This window comes from Micropterus salmoides, unplaced genomic scaffold (genome assembly GCF_014851395.1).
Source record: "Micropterus salmoides isolate LMB-PRFRI ecotype aquatic unplaced genomic scaffold, ASM1485139v1 Ms_hic_scaffold_15, whole genome shotgun sequence".
Taxonomy (NCBI): domain Eukaryota; kingdom Metazoa; phylum Chordata; class Actinopteri; order Centrarchiformes; family Centrarchidae; genus Micropterus; species Micropterus salmoides.
This window is the reverse complement of record NW_024040596.1, coordinates 17673442-17691580: the sequence shown is the minus strand read 5'-3', so window position 1 is coordinate 17691580 and position 18139 is coordinate 17673442. Positions and strand designations below refer to the sequence as shown.

General features: G+C 40.4%; 1 protein-coding gene across 1 annotated transcript in view; it reads right to left on the bottom strand.

Annotated features, from left to right (window-relative positions):
- Positions 1 to 18139, bottom strand: part of myo16 (myosin XVI) — a gene marked incomplete at its 3' end in the record, with an annotated part of 120345 nt that overhangs the window by 93011 nt on the left and 9195 nt on the right. The window contains 2 exon segments of the mRNA XM_038720727.1: positions 1098 to 1168; positions 16800 to 17069. Of these exon segments, the coding sequence (XP_038576655.1) occupies positions 1098 to 1168; positions 16800 to 17069 (341 nt within the window).

Sequence of the window (18139 nt, the reverse complement as noted above, 5' to 3'; positions counted from 1 at the left end):
CATTATCTTTGTTATAGTCAACCCAACAGATTATGGACTTTTAAGTGATACAAACAATTTAAGTAGCTAAAATATATCATTGAAGTGGGGGGTAGGACAAGAAAAGTTATTCCAGCTTCTTCCTTCCCCCTTTGAACATGACTGTTATTTGGATCATCTGCTGATGATCTTTTTTTGTAGATTGTTTTTATTTTGCTTTTTTGTTGTTGTTTTTTAAGATGTTCAATAAAGAGTTTTACAACATTTTCCTGTTCTAATCAATCGAAGACAGAACCATTCAGAAGGCACAGCCCAGAATGTAGAGGGGTAGTGTAGGTACCAGAGTCTAGATAGGAGTTTCATTGGCCAGGTGGACCAGCTTAAAAATTATTAAAAATGAAAAACCTAAATGTAAATCCCCCATACATGTGCGTGGACACATTCATACATAGACTGTTGATAAAATACAACAGTAGTGGAGGATTGAAAACATATATACAGATTGTATAGGCCCTTATTCAAAAGAACAATAGAAAAGGCAGGGTTGCCAATATGATCCACCAGGGGATGATAATTTGTAATGTGTGTAATATGAAAAATGTTTAATATGAATTTTGAATCAATGTGACTAAAATATCTCGATTTACTAGGTATTAGTATGATTCATTTACTATATCACAATATTTATTCATATCACAATAACAAATACATATAACTTGTAAAAGATTTTATCAATATTACCAAATCCTAATGGGAGGCGGTTAAAACGATCTCCTTAACTAACCAAGATGCAGTGTAGCTGAGTGAACACAAACTGCAAGAGACTGATAAGCATGTACTCACAATGTGACGAGAATTTCCATTTGAGAATTTCCACTTTGCAAGACCTTATACTTTTACTAAAAATTAAAATAATTCTTATTTACGAAACGTCTTTCACCAACATGTCAATACTAAATATCCTTAAGTACAATTTTAGGCAGATTTAGGTGAAGACTGGAAGACAGCTATGGTTCAAGTTGGGGTTAGCTCAAGGGAATGAATGTATGCCAGTATAATGTTCCTCATAATTGTCAAATACCTATGTATGTGCATGCTTGCGTGCGTGCGCATCTTACCAGGTGTAGCAAGGATCCTCCAGAAGAAATGGGAGTGTTGGGGTCTGCTCCCTCCTTCAGAAGACGCAATACTACAACAAAACAAACATCCATATGTTAACACCTGCTGTATGTGAAGACAGACAGGGCGCTTTGGGTAAGTACAGGAGACACATTCACACGTAGACACACACACACACACACACACACACACACACACACACACACACTGATCTCTGCCACTCACTATCAAAACCAATATGTGTTGAGTGTCCTCTGACTGTCCTTGACACATGTGGATCAGTGTTGAGGCTGTGTGCGTTTGGTGCGTCCTTGCTCCAGCAGCAGGTCAGAAAGCCTCTGGGTTACACACATTCACATCGCATAACATAAGCTCCAGTGAGTGGCACAACCCACTCACACACTGACACAGATCTACTGAAGAAAACACAAACCATTACAAACAAGCTCACGCAGTCAGCCATAAACAAATGAACAAAAACAAATGAGAGAAGCAGGCTAAACAAGGTCACAGTGATTTTACTATACCACTGATACATATTTTATTCAGCATGTACAAATAATGGACACCACAACACAGAGAGAGAGAAAAAGAGAGAGAGAGAGAGAGAGAGAGAGCACGCACGCACGCACGCACTTGAGTGTGTGACAGATAAGTAGAGCAGGTTGGACAAACAAGACAGGGTAAGGAGAGAGGGAGTTGGAGGGCTGTGGTTTAGAGATATGTGATTTCACTGACACTGACAGCACTAGATGGATACTGACTAAACCGTGAAAGAACCTTATACCAGCACAACAGTTACCACTGACACGCAACCCCACCACACACACATATACACAAACACACACACGCAGGAATCTTTAAGCAAAAAGCCAATAGCTCTGAGGATAGTAACCATTGTAATTACGGTGGTGATAAATCTAACTAATGAACCTGTTGATTTCACTTAAAGGGTCATTGTCTAGTCAAACCTGCTTGATTAACCTCGTCCAACCCACACACACACGCACAAACCATATACAGTATACTGTATATATACACAATTAAATTAACACCCCTTTGACACAGTCTCGGTAACATGTAAGTCAACCATCATTAACAAGCTACAGCTGTTACACTGACTTCTCCCAACAGATCAAATACCAAACTCTCTGCTTCTGCCTGATCCGGCAAAGTAATTAAGTCTTACACAACAGCTCTGCAATAAATTATACCTCATGTTCCGTTTTGTTTAAATTGTCTTAGACAGGTGCTGGTTAAACATTATGGTCACACGATTCAAAAGCACCAAAAACTACAGGCTCCAAAATGCTTATGTGTATCGGTTAGCTTGCATCATATGTAAATTTCAGAAACACATATTGTCATGTCCAGTATGCACACAGTCATGCATGCATTCTCTCTCTCTCACACACACACACACACATATCTACACACTAACAGTGTTATACACAACAACAAAGAGTAGCAGCCTTTACTGCTACTTTGTTTGTTTTCGTTATAGATCACATTTCTTTTAAATAAGTGTATCATTGATCCCTCTAAGAAATGTCAAAAACAACCAAAATGTGGTCAACAAATATTTTATTATTCATGTTTTAGAGTTGAAACAGTTGATCAAAAGAAACATAATCAACAAATTTTGAAAACTACTAACTACTACTATATAAGTTATTTAGAAAGACAAATTTAGTTTTTCACTATTTACTGACATTTTATAGACTATACGTTTAACTGCTTAATAAAACAAAAGAATGTTATATAAGTATTAACAAAACACTGATTTTGTCAGAACAACAGTTTGAAAAACAGCCCGATTCTGAAAGGTATTTTATTTCAAATTGTAACATTTAAGAAGCTGTGTTACGTACCAGCAAATGTTATGGTATTATGCTATATTTTTATTTGAGAAATTCCATACACAATTATCAATATTGTCATCAGTTAGTTTTCTGTCAGGTGACTAATCAGTTAATTGACTTATTATTTTACAAGCACATGCAGACATAAACAGGGCAAAAAAAACTCTACACAGACATTTTCCCACTCTTCTAATGGCCTTCAGTGCTTAATGGCCTTTAAATGGTTGACAGCAAACCTTGGAGTCACTCAGCACAATTATCTCCATTTCCTCAACATACTGTAGAGGCTCAAGACTGTAAACCACCAATTAAGGCTCATGTAGAGCTAACGTTGTTACCAGGGACAATGCTCTTTTCTTTCCTATTTATCCAACAGTATATTACAGTGCTCCTCATTACTGCATGTGGAGCAGCAATTTTTAAGTGAGGTATCACAGGATTTCCTTGTTAATAAACTATGAAGTCTGGTCACCGGTGAGTGTCAGTGGTCAGGACAGTCTCTGGTCTGTAAAAGTTGCCATTAGAGCCAGTTGGTGCTAATCTTTGAAGAACCTACTGGAGTTTTATGGCACATTATTGAACGTGTCTAAAGAGAGGTTGAAGGTCAAGAGCTATGCGTTGACCCTCAGACAGCTCAGCAAAGTGTTTGTCTGCCAATATGGCTATTAGGAATCAATAGTACTGGTGTAGTCTGTGTGTGAAGGCCACATATCCACTGTGTCTATTAGGTATTTGCAGTAGAAGTACAAAATCCATAATCCCTGGTAGATAGATAGACAGATAGATAGATAGATAGATAGATAGATATTTATTAGTCCTTTCGGAAAATTCATAGTGTGTCATACACTAAGCATCAGACCAACAACCAGACAACTGCTTTACCAACACAAACATCTCCTGAGTGCTATACAAGTTATACTAAGCTGCAGCTCCCCGACACCTGGAGATTCAGCTCTGTTTTATTATCTCCTTGTTTGTTAAGAAATCCAATAACAGTAGGCACAAATGACCTGCGGGCCCGGTTCATACATACATACATACATACATACAGTGAGGAAAATAAGTATTTGAACACCCTGCTATTTTGCAAGTTCTCCCACTTAGAAATCATGGAGGGGTCTGAAATTGTCATCGTAGGTGCATGTCCACGGTGAGAGACATAATCTAAAAAAAAAATAATCCAGAAATCACAATGTATGATTTTTTAACTATTTATTTGTATGATACAGCTGCAAATAAGTATTTGAACACCTGTCTATCAGCTAGAATTCTGACTCTCAAAGACCTGTTAGTCTGCCTTCAAAATGTCCACCTCCACTCCATTTATTATCCTAAATTAGATGCACCTGTTTGAGGTCGTTAACTGCATAAAGACACCTGTCCACCCCATACAATCAGTAAGAATCCAACTACTAACATGGCCAAGACCAAAGAGCTGTCCAAAGACACTAGAGACAAAATTGTACACCTCCACAAGGCTGGAAAGGGCTACGGGGAAATTGCCAAGCAGCTTGGTGAAAAAAGGTCCACTGTTGGAGCAATCATTAGAAAATGGAAGAAGCTAAACATGACTGTCAATCTCCCTCGGACTGGGGCTCCATGCAAGATCTCACCTCGTGGGGTCTCAATGATCCTAAGAAAGGTGAGAAATCAGCCCAGAACTACATGGGATGAGCTGGTCAATGACCTGAAAAGAGCTGGGACCACCGTTTCCAAGGTTACCGTTGGTAATACACTAAGACGTATGGTTTGAAATCATGCATGGCACGGAAGGTTCCCCTGCTTAAACCAGCACATGTCAAGGCCCGTCTTCAGTTTGCCAATGACACATTTGGATGATCCAGAGGAGTCATGGGAGAAAGTCATGTGGTCAGATGAGACCAAAATAGAACTCTTTGGTCATAATTCCACTAACCGTGTTTGGAGGAAGAAGAATGATGAGTACCATCCCAAGAACACCATCCCTACTGTGAAGCATGGGGGGTGGTAGCATCATGCTTTGGGGGTGTTTTTCTGCACATGGGACAGGGCGACTGCACTGTATTAAGGAGAGGATGACCGGAGACATGTATTGCGAGATTTTGGGGAACAACCTTCCCTCAGTTAGAGCATTGAAGATGGGTCGAGGCTGGGTCTTCCAACATGACAATGACCCGAAGCACACAGCCAGGATAACCAAGGAGTGGCTCTGTAAGAAGCATTTCAAGGTTCTGGCGTGGCCTAGCCAGTCTCCAGACCTAAACCCAATAGAGAATCTTTGGAGGGAGCTCAAACTCCGTGTTTCTCAGCGACCCAGAAACCTGACTGATCTAGAGAAGATCTGTGTGGAGGAGTGGGCCAAAATCCCTCCTGCAGTGTGTGCAAACCTGGTGAAAAACTACAGGAAACGTTTGACCTCTGTAATTGCAAAAAAAGGTGTTCAAATACTTATTTGCAGCTGTATCATACAAATAAATAGTTAAAAAATCATACATTGTGATTTCTGGATTTATTTAGATTATGTCTCTCACAGTGGACATGCACCTACGATGACAATTTCAGATCCCTCCATGATTTCTAAGTGGGAGAACTTGCAAAATAGCAGGGTGTTCAAATACTTATTTTCCTCACTGTACATACATCAAATAGGGGATGTGATACATCTCTAATAATCGCCTGCCCCTTCCTCACCAATCAGGACTCGAAGGGCGTCGTCATGCTAGTTTGCTGTTCTCTGGCAATCTTGCTGGACATATTAACTATCTTATACAGTTTACTTTTATTACTCACTGACAATGTGAAATACCAGACAATGGAACAAAAACTTAATATGCTTTCCACAAAGGAGCGATAGAAGTGGACCAATATATCTCTGTCCACATTAAAAAGTCTCTGTTTACGCATAAAATATTGACGCTGCAGACATTTCTTATACACATCTGTATTAAAATTTAATTCAGATAAGTATGTGTCTGCGTTCACTGCGGCTCTCGCTAGTGCAGAATTGTGACAACAGTTACTCTAAATCGACATCAGAGTCACATATTCTGATCTGACTGTCCACACTGAGGTCGTACTTCAAAAAATCCGACCTGTAGCTGGTTTGGACCTATGAAAATGGCCCAAATCCAAACTGGATCAGATTCCATGTGACTTGGGCTGTTCATAGATCTGAGTCACATATGAGCCAAAAAAATCTGATTTGGGTCACTTTGGACTGCAGTCTGACCACGGCCAAAAATGCATTCCAAGTTCAGCTGAAGCTAATATGACTTCAGTAGTAAACAAATCAAGTGAGTATCTTCCAAAGTTAAGCCTAGTTCACAATACACAATTTTTAGCCCGATTTGCCAGTCGGTGAGCTTGGCTGTGATCAGGGGTAAATCAGCGATCAATCGGCGGCAGCCAGTCGTAATGTGTGAACTACTCAACGACGCATCCCTGACGCGTTGCTGATGCATCGCAGACACTAGCCAGATATCTACCATGCCAAATATCCGGAGGAATCGGGTGACTCGACATCCACATCCAGTCAATAAGAGCAGGCAGCTGGCAGAGCAGGCAGCTAATTTTTCACTGCAAAACACTTTTTACTCACCTCCAGCTCTCTCTGTAGCTCAGACAATCCCTGCTACCTGCGTGTGCTAATCAATTCTTTCACCCATATTCTTTGTCTTTATAATTGCTAGTTTTATAATAACAAACAACACCTGTTTCATGTGTAGGTTCGCGTCATTTCCCGTTTCACATTTCATGTGCGTTTTCTTGAAAAAGTGGTTTGGAGTCCAGCATTGGGTGACACAGCCGCTGTCAGCTCGCATAGCGTGTGACCCCCTGTCACCGATCAGTGAACGCCTCAACAACTTCAAGACTCCCGTAACAAGACGGCAAGTTGTGTAGTGTGAACAGCACGGCCATCAGCCGACGCTGTAAGTCATGTAGTCTGCACGAGCCTTTAGTCTTTATTGTATGTTAGTATTGCTCCAAAGCACAGAAACACAGTCCAGGGAAACACAAAGACGGAATTCAATGCCAACAAAATGTACATTTGGAAGATACCCACTAGATTTTTCTCTGACCCCTGAAGCTCACATTTGCTTCAGATAAACTTTAAAATACATGTTAGCACACATTGTGGATTTCACCCTCCATCTTTTCCATTAGAAGCACCTTGGGAAGGGAACTTTTAAAGCCAGTATGTACAGGTGTAATTAACTCAATCAAAACCAGTTTCAGTGTACATATAGGAAAGATGCAAGTAGGGTTTAAAGAAACGCTTGAAAATATGTGAACTTATCCTTTAGTGTGTTGACTGTAAATCACATCATAATTCCATAACTCCAACAAGTGTATTCGTCCAAGGTATTTTAACCACAAAGAGAAAAAAGACACAAGTCAATACCAAAATGCATACAAATTACTTTTTTGTTTAAAAAGCTCAATTCTAAAGCTCTTAGAAATGGCATCTGATCTGACTGGCTTAACATGAAGTCCAACTGTACTGACAAATACTGTACTATAAAGCTAGGAGAGGTTGCTGTGGCATTTTTATAGTTTATGTAGCATGTTCTAAACTACATATGAATTTTAATAAATTTATGAGAATACCCAATTATGAATTTTAATATTCAGACAATATTAATCTATAAAGCTCTCGTTTCGGAAAGGGGCACCACCGGAGTTGTTATTAACCTAGAGTCTCCGGACGTCTAGGAAGCTTTTAATAATTATACAATTATTCACCAGTGATCAGTTAGTTAATAATCGCTCAATTATCTTAAAATCAGTCAGTCTCATATCTAAAAGGGTAAATTCTCTTGGCACACAATTCCTTGGTTACAGTGAATTTATTAACTAACTAAGGTGATATAAAAAGGTGGTTAAATACATCAGAGAAATAAACAATGGCTAAACAATGGGAATGTAAGTTCAATGGTGGGAGGATTTGACTCATGCGGCAACTAACGAATGCAATTAGATGATAACTCGGTTAAATTTGTCTAGGGGTTTAAAGATTACATATGCTGGACTAAAGATAAATGGATAAGCAACTATTGACGTCACTGACCACAGAATGTAGGGCTTTGGTCTTACTGCTTGTGTTTCTTCCCGCCGGGTTGCTGTTAAACGGCCTCACACTGGCAGAGTCCGTGCGTTCTTGTTTAGGACAGCTTGAAGCTGTCGGCCAGTCGCTTTCTCTGCCAGGGAATTTCTCCGGGGGTCCGTCTCTGGGAGGCTTATTGAAGAAACTTGCAGTGTGGCCTTCTCCACCCTGTCTCGGGTCAGGTTTAAGTCGTCCTTTGTTACTGCTGGCCAGACCACGTGGCTGGGTCTGACCTCGGTGAAGTTAGCTCGACGAAAAAGCTTAAAAAGGGAACTTGGTCGTTCTCGAATTAGACTAGTGTAACTTAACGGACTGATAACTTTTAACAAAACAAAATAAAGAAAATAAAACAAGTGAAGTTGCTGGAACTGAGGGAAACTGAAGTCGCGGCACTTCGCGTATGTAGCTTCAAGTGAAACAAAGACTTTGCTGCGCTGGTCGAATTCTTAGGGTGTTGCCGGGAGGGGCACGCCGGGCGCGTGCCGGGAGGGGCACGCCGGGCGCGTGCCGAAACGCCGTTGAATAAGAGGGAAGCGTCCAGAGAGCAGAGCGAAGAGAAAAAGAGGAAGAGCCCGAACGACGTTGTGTGTCGCTCTTTTGTTGTCTTGGCCGTGGTTCCCCAGAGGGCAGTCCTTCGTTTCCCGTAGGGCGGCCGTTTCCGGTTTCCCGAGGGACTGTCTTTCTAAACTTTTAATATGTCTATAAAAGAAAAAGAAAATCTATTTGCGCGGATTATAATCAAATATTTCCCACAATCAAACCTCACTGGTCAAACAGTTGTACCGTTCTAAGTTTAAGCATTTGGTAACAGGAAAACAATTTTTCAAATTATTGGTCATGATAAATAATGAGTGACATTTATACATTAACGGCATTTCTGACGATGGTATGTAATACTTATATCTTCCACTTGGGGGAGCTCAGGTTACATGAGGAAAGCTTAGATTAATCCAAAAACAATTTTCTCAGGAGCTGGAAAATTTTGTTATTTAGCCTTAAATTCAAGCTGGCAATTAATAGAGTATAGTATGACATTTCTTTATCATCATTTCTAAAGGAATTGTGTGAGAAAGTATTGTGAACAAGCATTGGTTACACATAAAATGAAGGAGTGTCCTTAATCTTGCTGAAAATTAAAACACTGCAAAAGTAACTTATTTAGATTCTTTTCAGCAATAATATCATCAACAGATGGTATCAACAACATGGTAACATAACTACTCAAATAGAGGCAAACATAATCAAGTAACTAAAAGATTATTTAATTAAACAGTTAATGCTTTGAGTCTTTGGAGACTGCTGTCTTTGTTTACATAAAGTTCAGGGCTGTCCTTGGTGTCCTGGATTTTGTCACACCTGGGTGAGAAGGAGTATCCCTTTGATGAGGTAATAAAACACAGAGCAAGGCTAGTTGCCACAGTTGCATGTGGGCGGGGGCAGTTTAGGGTTTCCTGCCCCCTTTTAAGGAAAGTTCTGATAGGCTGTTCAGGGAAATACTAATCGCTGGTTAATGTCCCTTTTGTCAGTTTAACAGTCAGGCACCGCGTTATCTGGCTGCGGAATCAAAGGTGCCAGTTTTACGATCAGGCTGCTCAGGAATAGCACTTAGTGAAAGCGACCTTTCCACCCCCCTTCTGTTGGGGTCTCTTCAGCCGTCTGTTGAAAGTTGATCTCATACCCCCTACTTCTCCTCTGGGAGAGAAACGAGGAATTTGGAGTAGCTCCAAATTTATTTAATATAACATACACAAATCCCACTGTTGTTCACTACATTTAAATTTGTGTTATATCATTCACCTTCATTTTATTCAGTAATAAACTAGGAAAATATAACATTACCCAAGCATTTACAGGTATGTAATTATCACTGAGGAAAATTATCGAATTAGTGTTCAGTGTATTTAGGAGGTGTTGCAGGTTTACAGTAAAAAGTGACAATGTTTATCACTGTTATAATGTAGTTAACAGGGAAAAGGAACAGAAGTCATCAAAAAGATTTATATCCACTAAATGACTTACACACCTACAGTGGAAAAGCTGTAAAGTTAAATCTTTATATGTCAGTTGATGTTTGATTACGTGTGTGTGTGTGTGTGTTACCCCTCTATCAGGAGGCTGCTGATAGGGAAATAGGGAGTGGGCGCGAAGAAAAGTTGGCTGTCATTTTGTGAAAAATTGCAAAACAGCTGTTCGAGATATATGTGGAGTTTCCATGGCAACCAGATAGGAACTGGTGGCAGAGTGGAAGAGAGAGAGGAGGAGAGACAGAAAACTAAATAAGGTATAGATTGATAGAACAACATGAGTTAGGAACTACAGCCGAGTTGCAGCTAAAACCAGTTACAAAAAGTCCATTGGTACTTTTCAGATTCCTGAGGACTCATCTGCTCGCCTCAAAATCAGTGCCGTCATTCAGACTGGCATAGATTCTGTCCTTAACCTGTCCTTAATAAGCCATATAAGTTATAACAATATCATTTGTTGTTGAGCTTCTTCTAGTAGATATGATGTGCATGCAGAATGAGCCAGTTGTGTAGTGACAGCAAAAGATTAAATATGCTTTTCTTCAGCCCATCTTTCCCTTCGTTGGATCCTACTGGACCGAGATATTACATGAATTTGATAAAATCCCCGGGAATCCTCCATAATATGCCACTTACAGCAGTATTGCCATTGCTAGTCATCTAGCAACCAGACATCTCCCATCTTTCCTTGGCAAACCTATTTGAGATTGTGTTCAAATTCCTCACCCTTATTGCTTCTGTCTCTTAGGTCTTTATCACACATGGTCATAGTCAGAGGAGTCACCGTCTCACCTCACTGCCCCATGTTTCTGAAATGAGCTTTGACATTTTTACTTTGTTTCATTCCAGCTGAAAAAAGGTACTGTAGAGTTTTCCAATAATGCTTAACTCTTAATGCAGTACATTGCATGATGAATTCTGTGAGATGGAATAGGGATCTCTAGCCCAACTGCTAATTAAATGATTTTATGGATTTCATGTGTTCAAAGACTCAACACCATGCATCTACAGCAAACGCACTAGGGTGTCAATGCATTTCCAATGTGGCACATTATTGAACGTGTCTAAAGAGAGGTTGAAGGTCAAGAGCTATACGTTGACCCTCAGACAGCTCAGTAAAGTGTTTGTCTGCCAATATGGCTATTAGGAATCAATAGTACTGTAAATCCATCCATAAAACAAAACAGTGTAGTGCATATATCTATCCATACAATATGATAATTATGTCCTCCAAAGACAAAACAATTTGTTCTCTTGATGAATGAATCATGACATTAGCATTGTGTTGTAGTGTACTGCATAATGTGCATTGTATTTGTGTACTGTAGCTGAAGTCTCATCAGGAAATCAAGCATGCAGACTGACTAGGGAAATACAATTGTTGTGGTGCTCCGGTAGGTCACCTGGTAGAGCTTCGATTCCAACCTGTGGTGCTTGTCATTCTTTTCTCTCTCCTGTATTTCCGGTCTTTCTCTGCAGCTATAACTAAGCAAATACAAGCAAAAATGCCCCAAAGAGCAATAGTTTGAGAGCAGTAGTAGGAAACACTTCATGGATTACAAATAAGTAAGTGTTTTAATCCATTTTCTGTGCTGCCCATATTTGAGAAGTGTAATTACACACTTCTCTTCCCTCTTGGTTTTAATGTTAATTGAAATACTCAAACATAGAAGGGAAACATGTAAATTGAATTTCAATTTCAAACTGAGCAGCGTAGACCCCTGTGAGAAAATGAGTTCAAAAAGTACTTTTGTTTTTCATGCTCTTGCATATTTTGCTTCATCTCATATTAACCTGTACTGCCGAACCTCAAAAGGAACACGATGGAGTAATCAAGCAAGCCAAAGGTTTAGCATTCGAAGCTCAAACAAATACCACTGCCAGTGAAACGTTTCAATATGCTTCCTGATGATACAGTTGACATTAAAAGCTTGCTGTATTAGAGAGAGAGTTGTAAGGTTTTAAACTGAATTCCAGTAAAAGATATCATGACATCTTTCTCTACCACCTCTGTGGGCCTAGCCCCAGTTCTGTCAAACACATGACAGGTGTTTGATGTGCGTTTAATCCCAGGGTGCTCTATTGCAGAGAAATATCAATGTATTCCTCTAACATTTATATTTACCTATTCCTCCATCTCTCCTCTTCCCTTTCTTGGTTTATGTTTTACCATATGGGGAGATTATCCATAATTAAAATTTATATAATTAAAAAGTGGCTGGCAGTAACAACGTAAAACATTTTCTCCACCAAACAGGACGCCGTGAGTTGATGATGGCAGGCTGACTGATAAACAAGACAACTAAATGTCCGGAGGTTCCCACAACAGAACATCACTACTACTGTTAAGTGGTACATTGATTTTCAACTTCAGCTGCGGTGCTGTCCAGCACATCTAGCCTATTACAATTACAACAGGTGTCTAGAGATTAAGATTACCTTTGAAAAACAAACAACATATAACAGAATAAAGAGAAAGATCCAGTTTAGCATATGCCTTAGCTGCATGGACACATTTTCAAACCAGATTCTGATAATTGGGTTGGGCAATGTCTACAAATTTTCCATCGGACGATGTCTACATTGAAACATCAGGATTGATGATGACATTGCACGCACGTGGGTGGTGGCAAACCTTTTACGGAGCACGGACCAGGTAAAGCAGCATTGATCACACATGGTGCAGATGTTGGTTTCGGTTGTTTGAAAGGATGTGTCTTTAACAAGCCCACAAGCAGCTCACCTGCTGCCGTGATAACGGTTTGCGGGTGGAAAAACTCGTTTTTTAGTCTTTTAGGCAACTTTATAAAACTTACTGCTGATGGAGAAAGTGAAGTGTGATAGGGAAAGTTGAGTGGGGGGGAGGAGAGAGACAGAGAGGCGGGGCAAGCCGGTGTGTTTATCTGAGGTGTGGGCCTCTTGTGTCTGAGTGCACAATGGCATTGTCTATCGGCCCAACCCTGCCTAATTAATGTATTTTTATAAATTTATTCATTGAGTTAATTTAAATATTGATCTGAGTTCAATACTGAAGACCAAGAAAGCCTATAAGCAATGTGAGACTATTTTGTACATCCACCTGGAGGTGGGGGCTGCATCAACACAAATGGCAAAACATTGTATAACACTGCATATGCTTCACTGGACATGGTGTTCTTATTTTAGCCATGGTATGATTCAGTTTTACTGTGTCTAAATGTATACTCCAAAACAACATTTCAAGACTGTCAGCTATTACTGTTAACTCTTCTTGCTTCACTGTCTTATTATGGAGAACTGAATGAATCATGTGCTGTGCCTGCAGCGTGGATCGATACACACGTAGATGTGCATGCACACACATATACAGTAAATGTACCACACGTACAGTAATTACACTTCAATAAAAGGGCCAAATATCTCAACCTCTTGGTGCATAAACACACATGCTCTCATACACACAAACAGACACATAACACAGGCACAGAGAGAAAACACTCGCCAATTAATGATGAGACCTGGGTGCAATCCCCACCATGTCTGCTTCTGGCTTAGCTTGGTGTCCCCATTAAAGACAAGTGAGTGTTTGTGGGTGGGTAGAAAAAATGGGGTTTAGTGCCAGTGGGGAAAATTGTGACGTTCTCACTTAGGGTTAGGTTTAAAAAAACTCTTCTCCCCAATAGAAGTCATCGTACATTTACCTAAATTGCTGCGGAACATTTGTAACATTGTGTTTTGCCAGGAATCATCATCTCAGTTGAAACCACAGACACCAAAATGTCATCTTTAATATCATTATTCTGTTGAAAGGGGAAGACATAATAAAAATTCATTGTAGGGTTCCATGGCTATAAGGGCAACAGCTGCTGCACTCCACTTGCGTCTTGCTTTAAGTTAAGAGATTAGTTTGGGAAAAGCAATGTCACCAAATGTCAAAATGCAACATGTTTGCATAAGACACATAGGAATGGAGAACGGAGATGAGGTATAGTATGTTCCTATCTAACTGTAAAGGTTGTGTTGTGTGTAACCTCAAGCTTTTTCCCTGCTGCCTTTCAATTTATTTTGCTTTCCAATGTTCCATTTTCCCACCGTGTTCACCGTTTCCTCTTTTCTCCACCCTGCTTCTCTTTATCTCATTCTCCTTCATCTTATTTCCTATAAGAGACAACTGATAAGAAATACTTGTGTGACTGTGTATGTGTGTGTATATGTGTGTAATATCTGATTACCTGGCTGTCTTGTCAGCAGACTGAGTTTCTGCACTCTATGCATCAATCTATGAATCAAATTCTCAAGCCAGCCAGCTAAATCAGGCTTCAATTGGGACATAACAAGGGTCAATCTCTCTCATTCTATTTCCCCCGCACACACACACTTTTGTCGTTTCCCTTCAAGTCTTATTTGGCTAATCTTTCTCTTTCTCACCACACTCACAAGTTCTTAAAAACAATGATGAGTCACCAAAATGTCTTTCCCTCAGTTTTTTCATGAATCATCATCATCTGGGGGAAACTGTGCTGAAAATGGAAAACTAATCAAGTTGAGACATGCACAGTTTATTTAAGATACCGGCAATGTTAAAGATATCAGCTAACAGGGGTTTATTTTTGTTGGCTTCTTACGATGTAACAATAATTCTCAGTTATGATGAACACTTGCATCATTAAGAGGAGATCAGCACTCACATATCCTGTTTAATATTTTTAAGTCTGCTTTCCAGGCAAGAGACTGGGTTATCTTGGCATTGTCAACGAGTCAAACACAAATCCCTTTTTCTTACCCATAGCCACGCGATTATCCCGTAGGCTTTCATTGCAATGAGTGTGTTTACCAAATCCCTCTTCTCTTAAAATACTTATGTAGTGAGGGGAAAATATCCAAAAATGTTCTCACATTACTTTAGGTAAAGTCCAAGCCTGAGGCAAATCTTATCACGCTGTACAAAAGGGGAGAGAGCTTACTCAAGCAGCAACAGTAGCAGCACTCGATCCTCGAGAAGACGAGAGCCATTGTCAAGATGTAGCTGATCCACACAACCAAGTGTTATAGACACTGCAACAGACAGGCCAACAAAGAGTAACTTAAAAGGATCATAAAGCTTCCAGGCAGTCCCTTAACTCAGTGTCAAAAGTCTCTCCATCATGCGAGGACAGCTGCATGTGAGTCTGACATTTGTTTAATCTAGGTCCAGTTCTTGCCTTCCACAACACCAAGAGGTCAGGAGGCCTTCCCATAATAAAACAAATGTAAGCCTGGTACCAGTTCAGTGCTGTGGTGGCGCCTGGGTGGTAGGTAGGCATTAGGCAGAGGGGTAGCAGATCTGATTCATGCCAAGCCAAGGAACCCTGGTTTAAGTCTGGCTGTTGCATTGGCACACCAGCTGCTCCCACAGACCAGCTGAACCTCATTGGCAGCCAGAGAACAGAGATTAACACAGTGACCTGCAAAGACTGCTTGTAGGAGTGACACAGATACACCCGGACAGCTGGTTAAATGACTGCCAAAAGACTGGCATTGACAAAAAGAAAGACGGTGAGTGGACAAAAAATCTATGCCCTTTAGAGTAGTGTGAGGACCTCTTGAATGTTATGGGTTCAACGATCTGATCTCACGAAAACAGACTGAGTACTTTAGTCTTTACTGGGAGCCAAGCAGGCTTCAGTCCTGCTTAGAACTGAGGGCAGAATAGCTCTCATAGAATATTTATTTGTGTCTGTCAGTGTATTAGACTCAGACACAGAAAGGCCCACATTGACATTTTTTCTAGATGTTTACTAAAAGCAGTAACATATTGAGTACAAGGCTCATAAGGTGTGTGGAAGTGAGTAAAAGGTAAATAACTAGGGCTGCAACTAATGATCATTTTCATGATAAATTAATCATACAATTATTTTCTTGATTAATCAAATTATCATTCATTCTATAAAACTAATTTGAAAGTTTTAGAAAATGTTCTTTTAAACTACTTCTGAAATGCTCCTGTGCATGTATTTTGACTAGTATTATGTTCAATGTCATAGAAAACACAATCATTGAAGTACACTCCCTGTATTGGCAAGCTCCCATTTGTTTGAAACAAATGGCTGAATGGTTGAAACAATGCCCAGTATTCATTGTTCCTGAGCTAATATTTGAATATCCTGATGTTTATTTTCATAGATTACTTTGTATTTGTGTTACAAATGTGAAAACACACAGGAAACCATAGACAACCATATTCATGTCACGAAATACCTAAAATATTCACTGCCGCGTCCCCCAGGTACAGCAACCAAGCAAGAAGCAGTGTCATATGTTCTCTGGTTACTTTTGACAAGGCCACTGAACAGTGCAGGTGATATAAAACAAAAGCGAATGGGCTTCTTTTACCTGGAGTCCAACAAAAAGCGACTGCCATTCTGTGGAATTACTGTGTGCTCTCAGCAACCGACATTATCATCTCTGCTAAGGTATTTTTATCCTCAAGAGCTGTCTGTATCAGGATAAAAGCTCCACTCTGTTGATAGAAGCTCCTCACTCAAGTGGACTGCCTTCAGCAGAACAAATCGTGTGACCTGCAATCAGCAGCAGTGTTTAGGCCCACCTGTGTGTATGTTTGTGTGTGTGTGCAAGTGTGTGATAGGTAGGCACTGAAAATCCAGTATCCTGTCCTTACCCTCAAATGTTTGCTGTACACATCCACACACACTACTACTTTTTCATTTAACCATAAACGGACATACACCCTATTAGGTGCACCCACATACACACCTTCTTTGTCGTCATGGCGAATGATGGCATCCTGTACGATGTCGGGGAGGCTGAAGCGGACGTGGTGTTTCTTGCGGTGGGTGGGCGGGGCTCGAACCTTGCTGTCACCTTGCTGGCGCTGAAAGCTCTTTTCCCTCTCGTAGTACGCCCTTATTTGGTCACAGCGCATCCTCCTGACCAGCCGCTGGCGCTGGCCAATGGGGAGAGACTCCAGCAGACACTGGTCTATCTCCATGTTCTGACGAAAGACATTACATAGCTGGAAACAACCTGGTGAGAAAGAGAGACAGAGAGAAAGAGAGACAGAGAGAGAGAGCACAAGACAATGATAATGATGTTTAGTGTCAGAAATTATACAGATGTACAAAATGAAATGCAAATGGGATTCATTTATGCATATTTGTTTTCATTCAGGCTTTGATCGATGTCCATGGTGAAAGTGAGGAAGACAATCTGGTGAATCAGTGAAAACACTGCAGTCCATAGTATTTACTTTGATACAGTTTGATGCTGAAACGAGGACCAGACATTTAGCATATTTACTCTAAAGGATATTTGCTGCGTCTAGTGTGTGTTTAGCCGTGGGGTGAATTAAGAGAAGTATCCCAGCATTTTGTGTGTGTTGTCTCTCCCGTCCCAGTGAGTAGTGTTTTGCCTGACTCCGCATAATCTCTCTGCCTCTCAGTGGAACTTAGCCAAACAGATCGCATCACAAGGCAGCTTCTAAACCTATTAAGGGCTGCTTGGATGATTAGGATGTTCAATGCTTGGGCAGTAGGTGGGCTCAGAATGAGATTCACTGAGTGTGCTCAGGTAAAAACCAAAGGAAACACACACAGACACACCAAACAAACATATTACATATGGTGGGTTTTAAGTAAAAGTATGTGCATCAATCTGGCATTGATAGCATTGATAATTTGACAAATTCAGGCCGCAGCCACCCCAGAGGACAAGGAAAATATGAAGAGGAGATTTTTGCAGAAGAAGCGTGTGTTGTGTTTTTCTTTCTGACTCACCAAATCATCCCTCTTTGGCCCCTGCTGTCTTTATATCTCATTCCTTCTTTTATCAAACTCAACTTTGCTATTCCTTTGTTGCCCTCGTTCTTTTGTGCCCATTTTGTTTTAAGAATGCCCTCCTTGGAGCATCTTTGTCTCTCCATTGATCTCCAGTGGTTCCCAGTGTCTCTATTTCATCTCTCTCTTTCTCTATTCGTGTGACAGCGCACACATCAGTCAGGAACGTATTGCTAGTAGGACATCTTTGACGTTGTCCCCATGTTTCCCACACACAACCGTCTGTCTCTTTCTTGCTACTTTATCATCTCTTTTCATCTC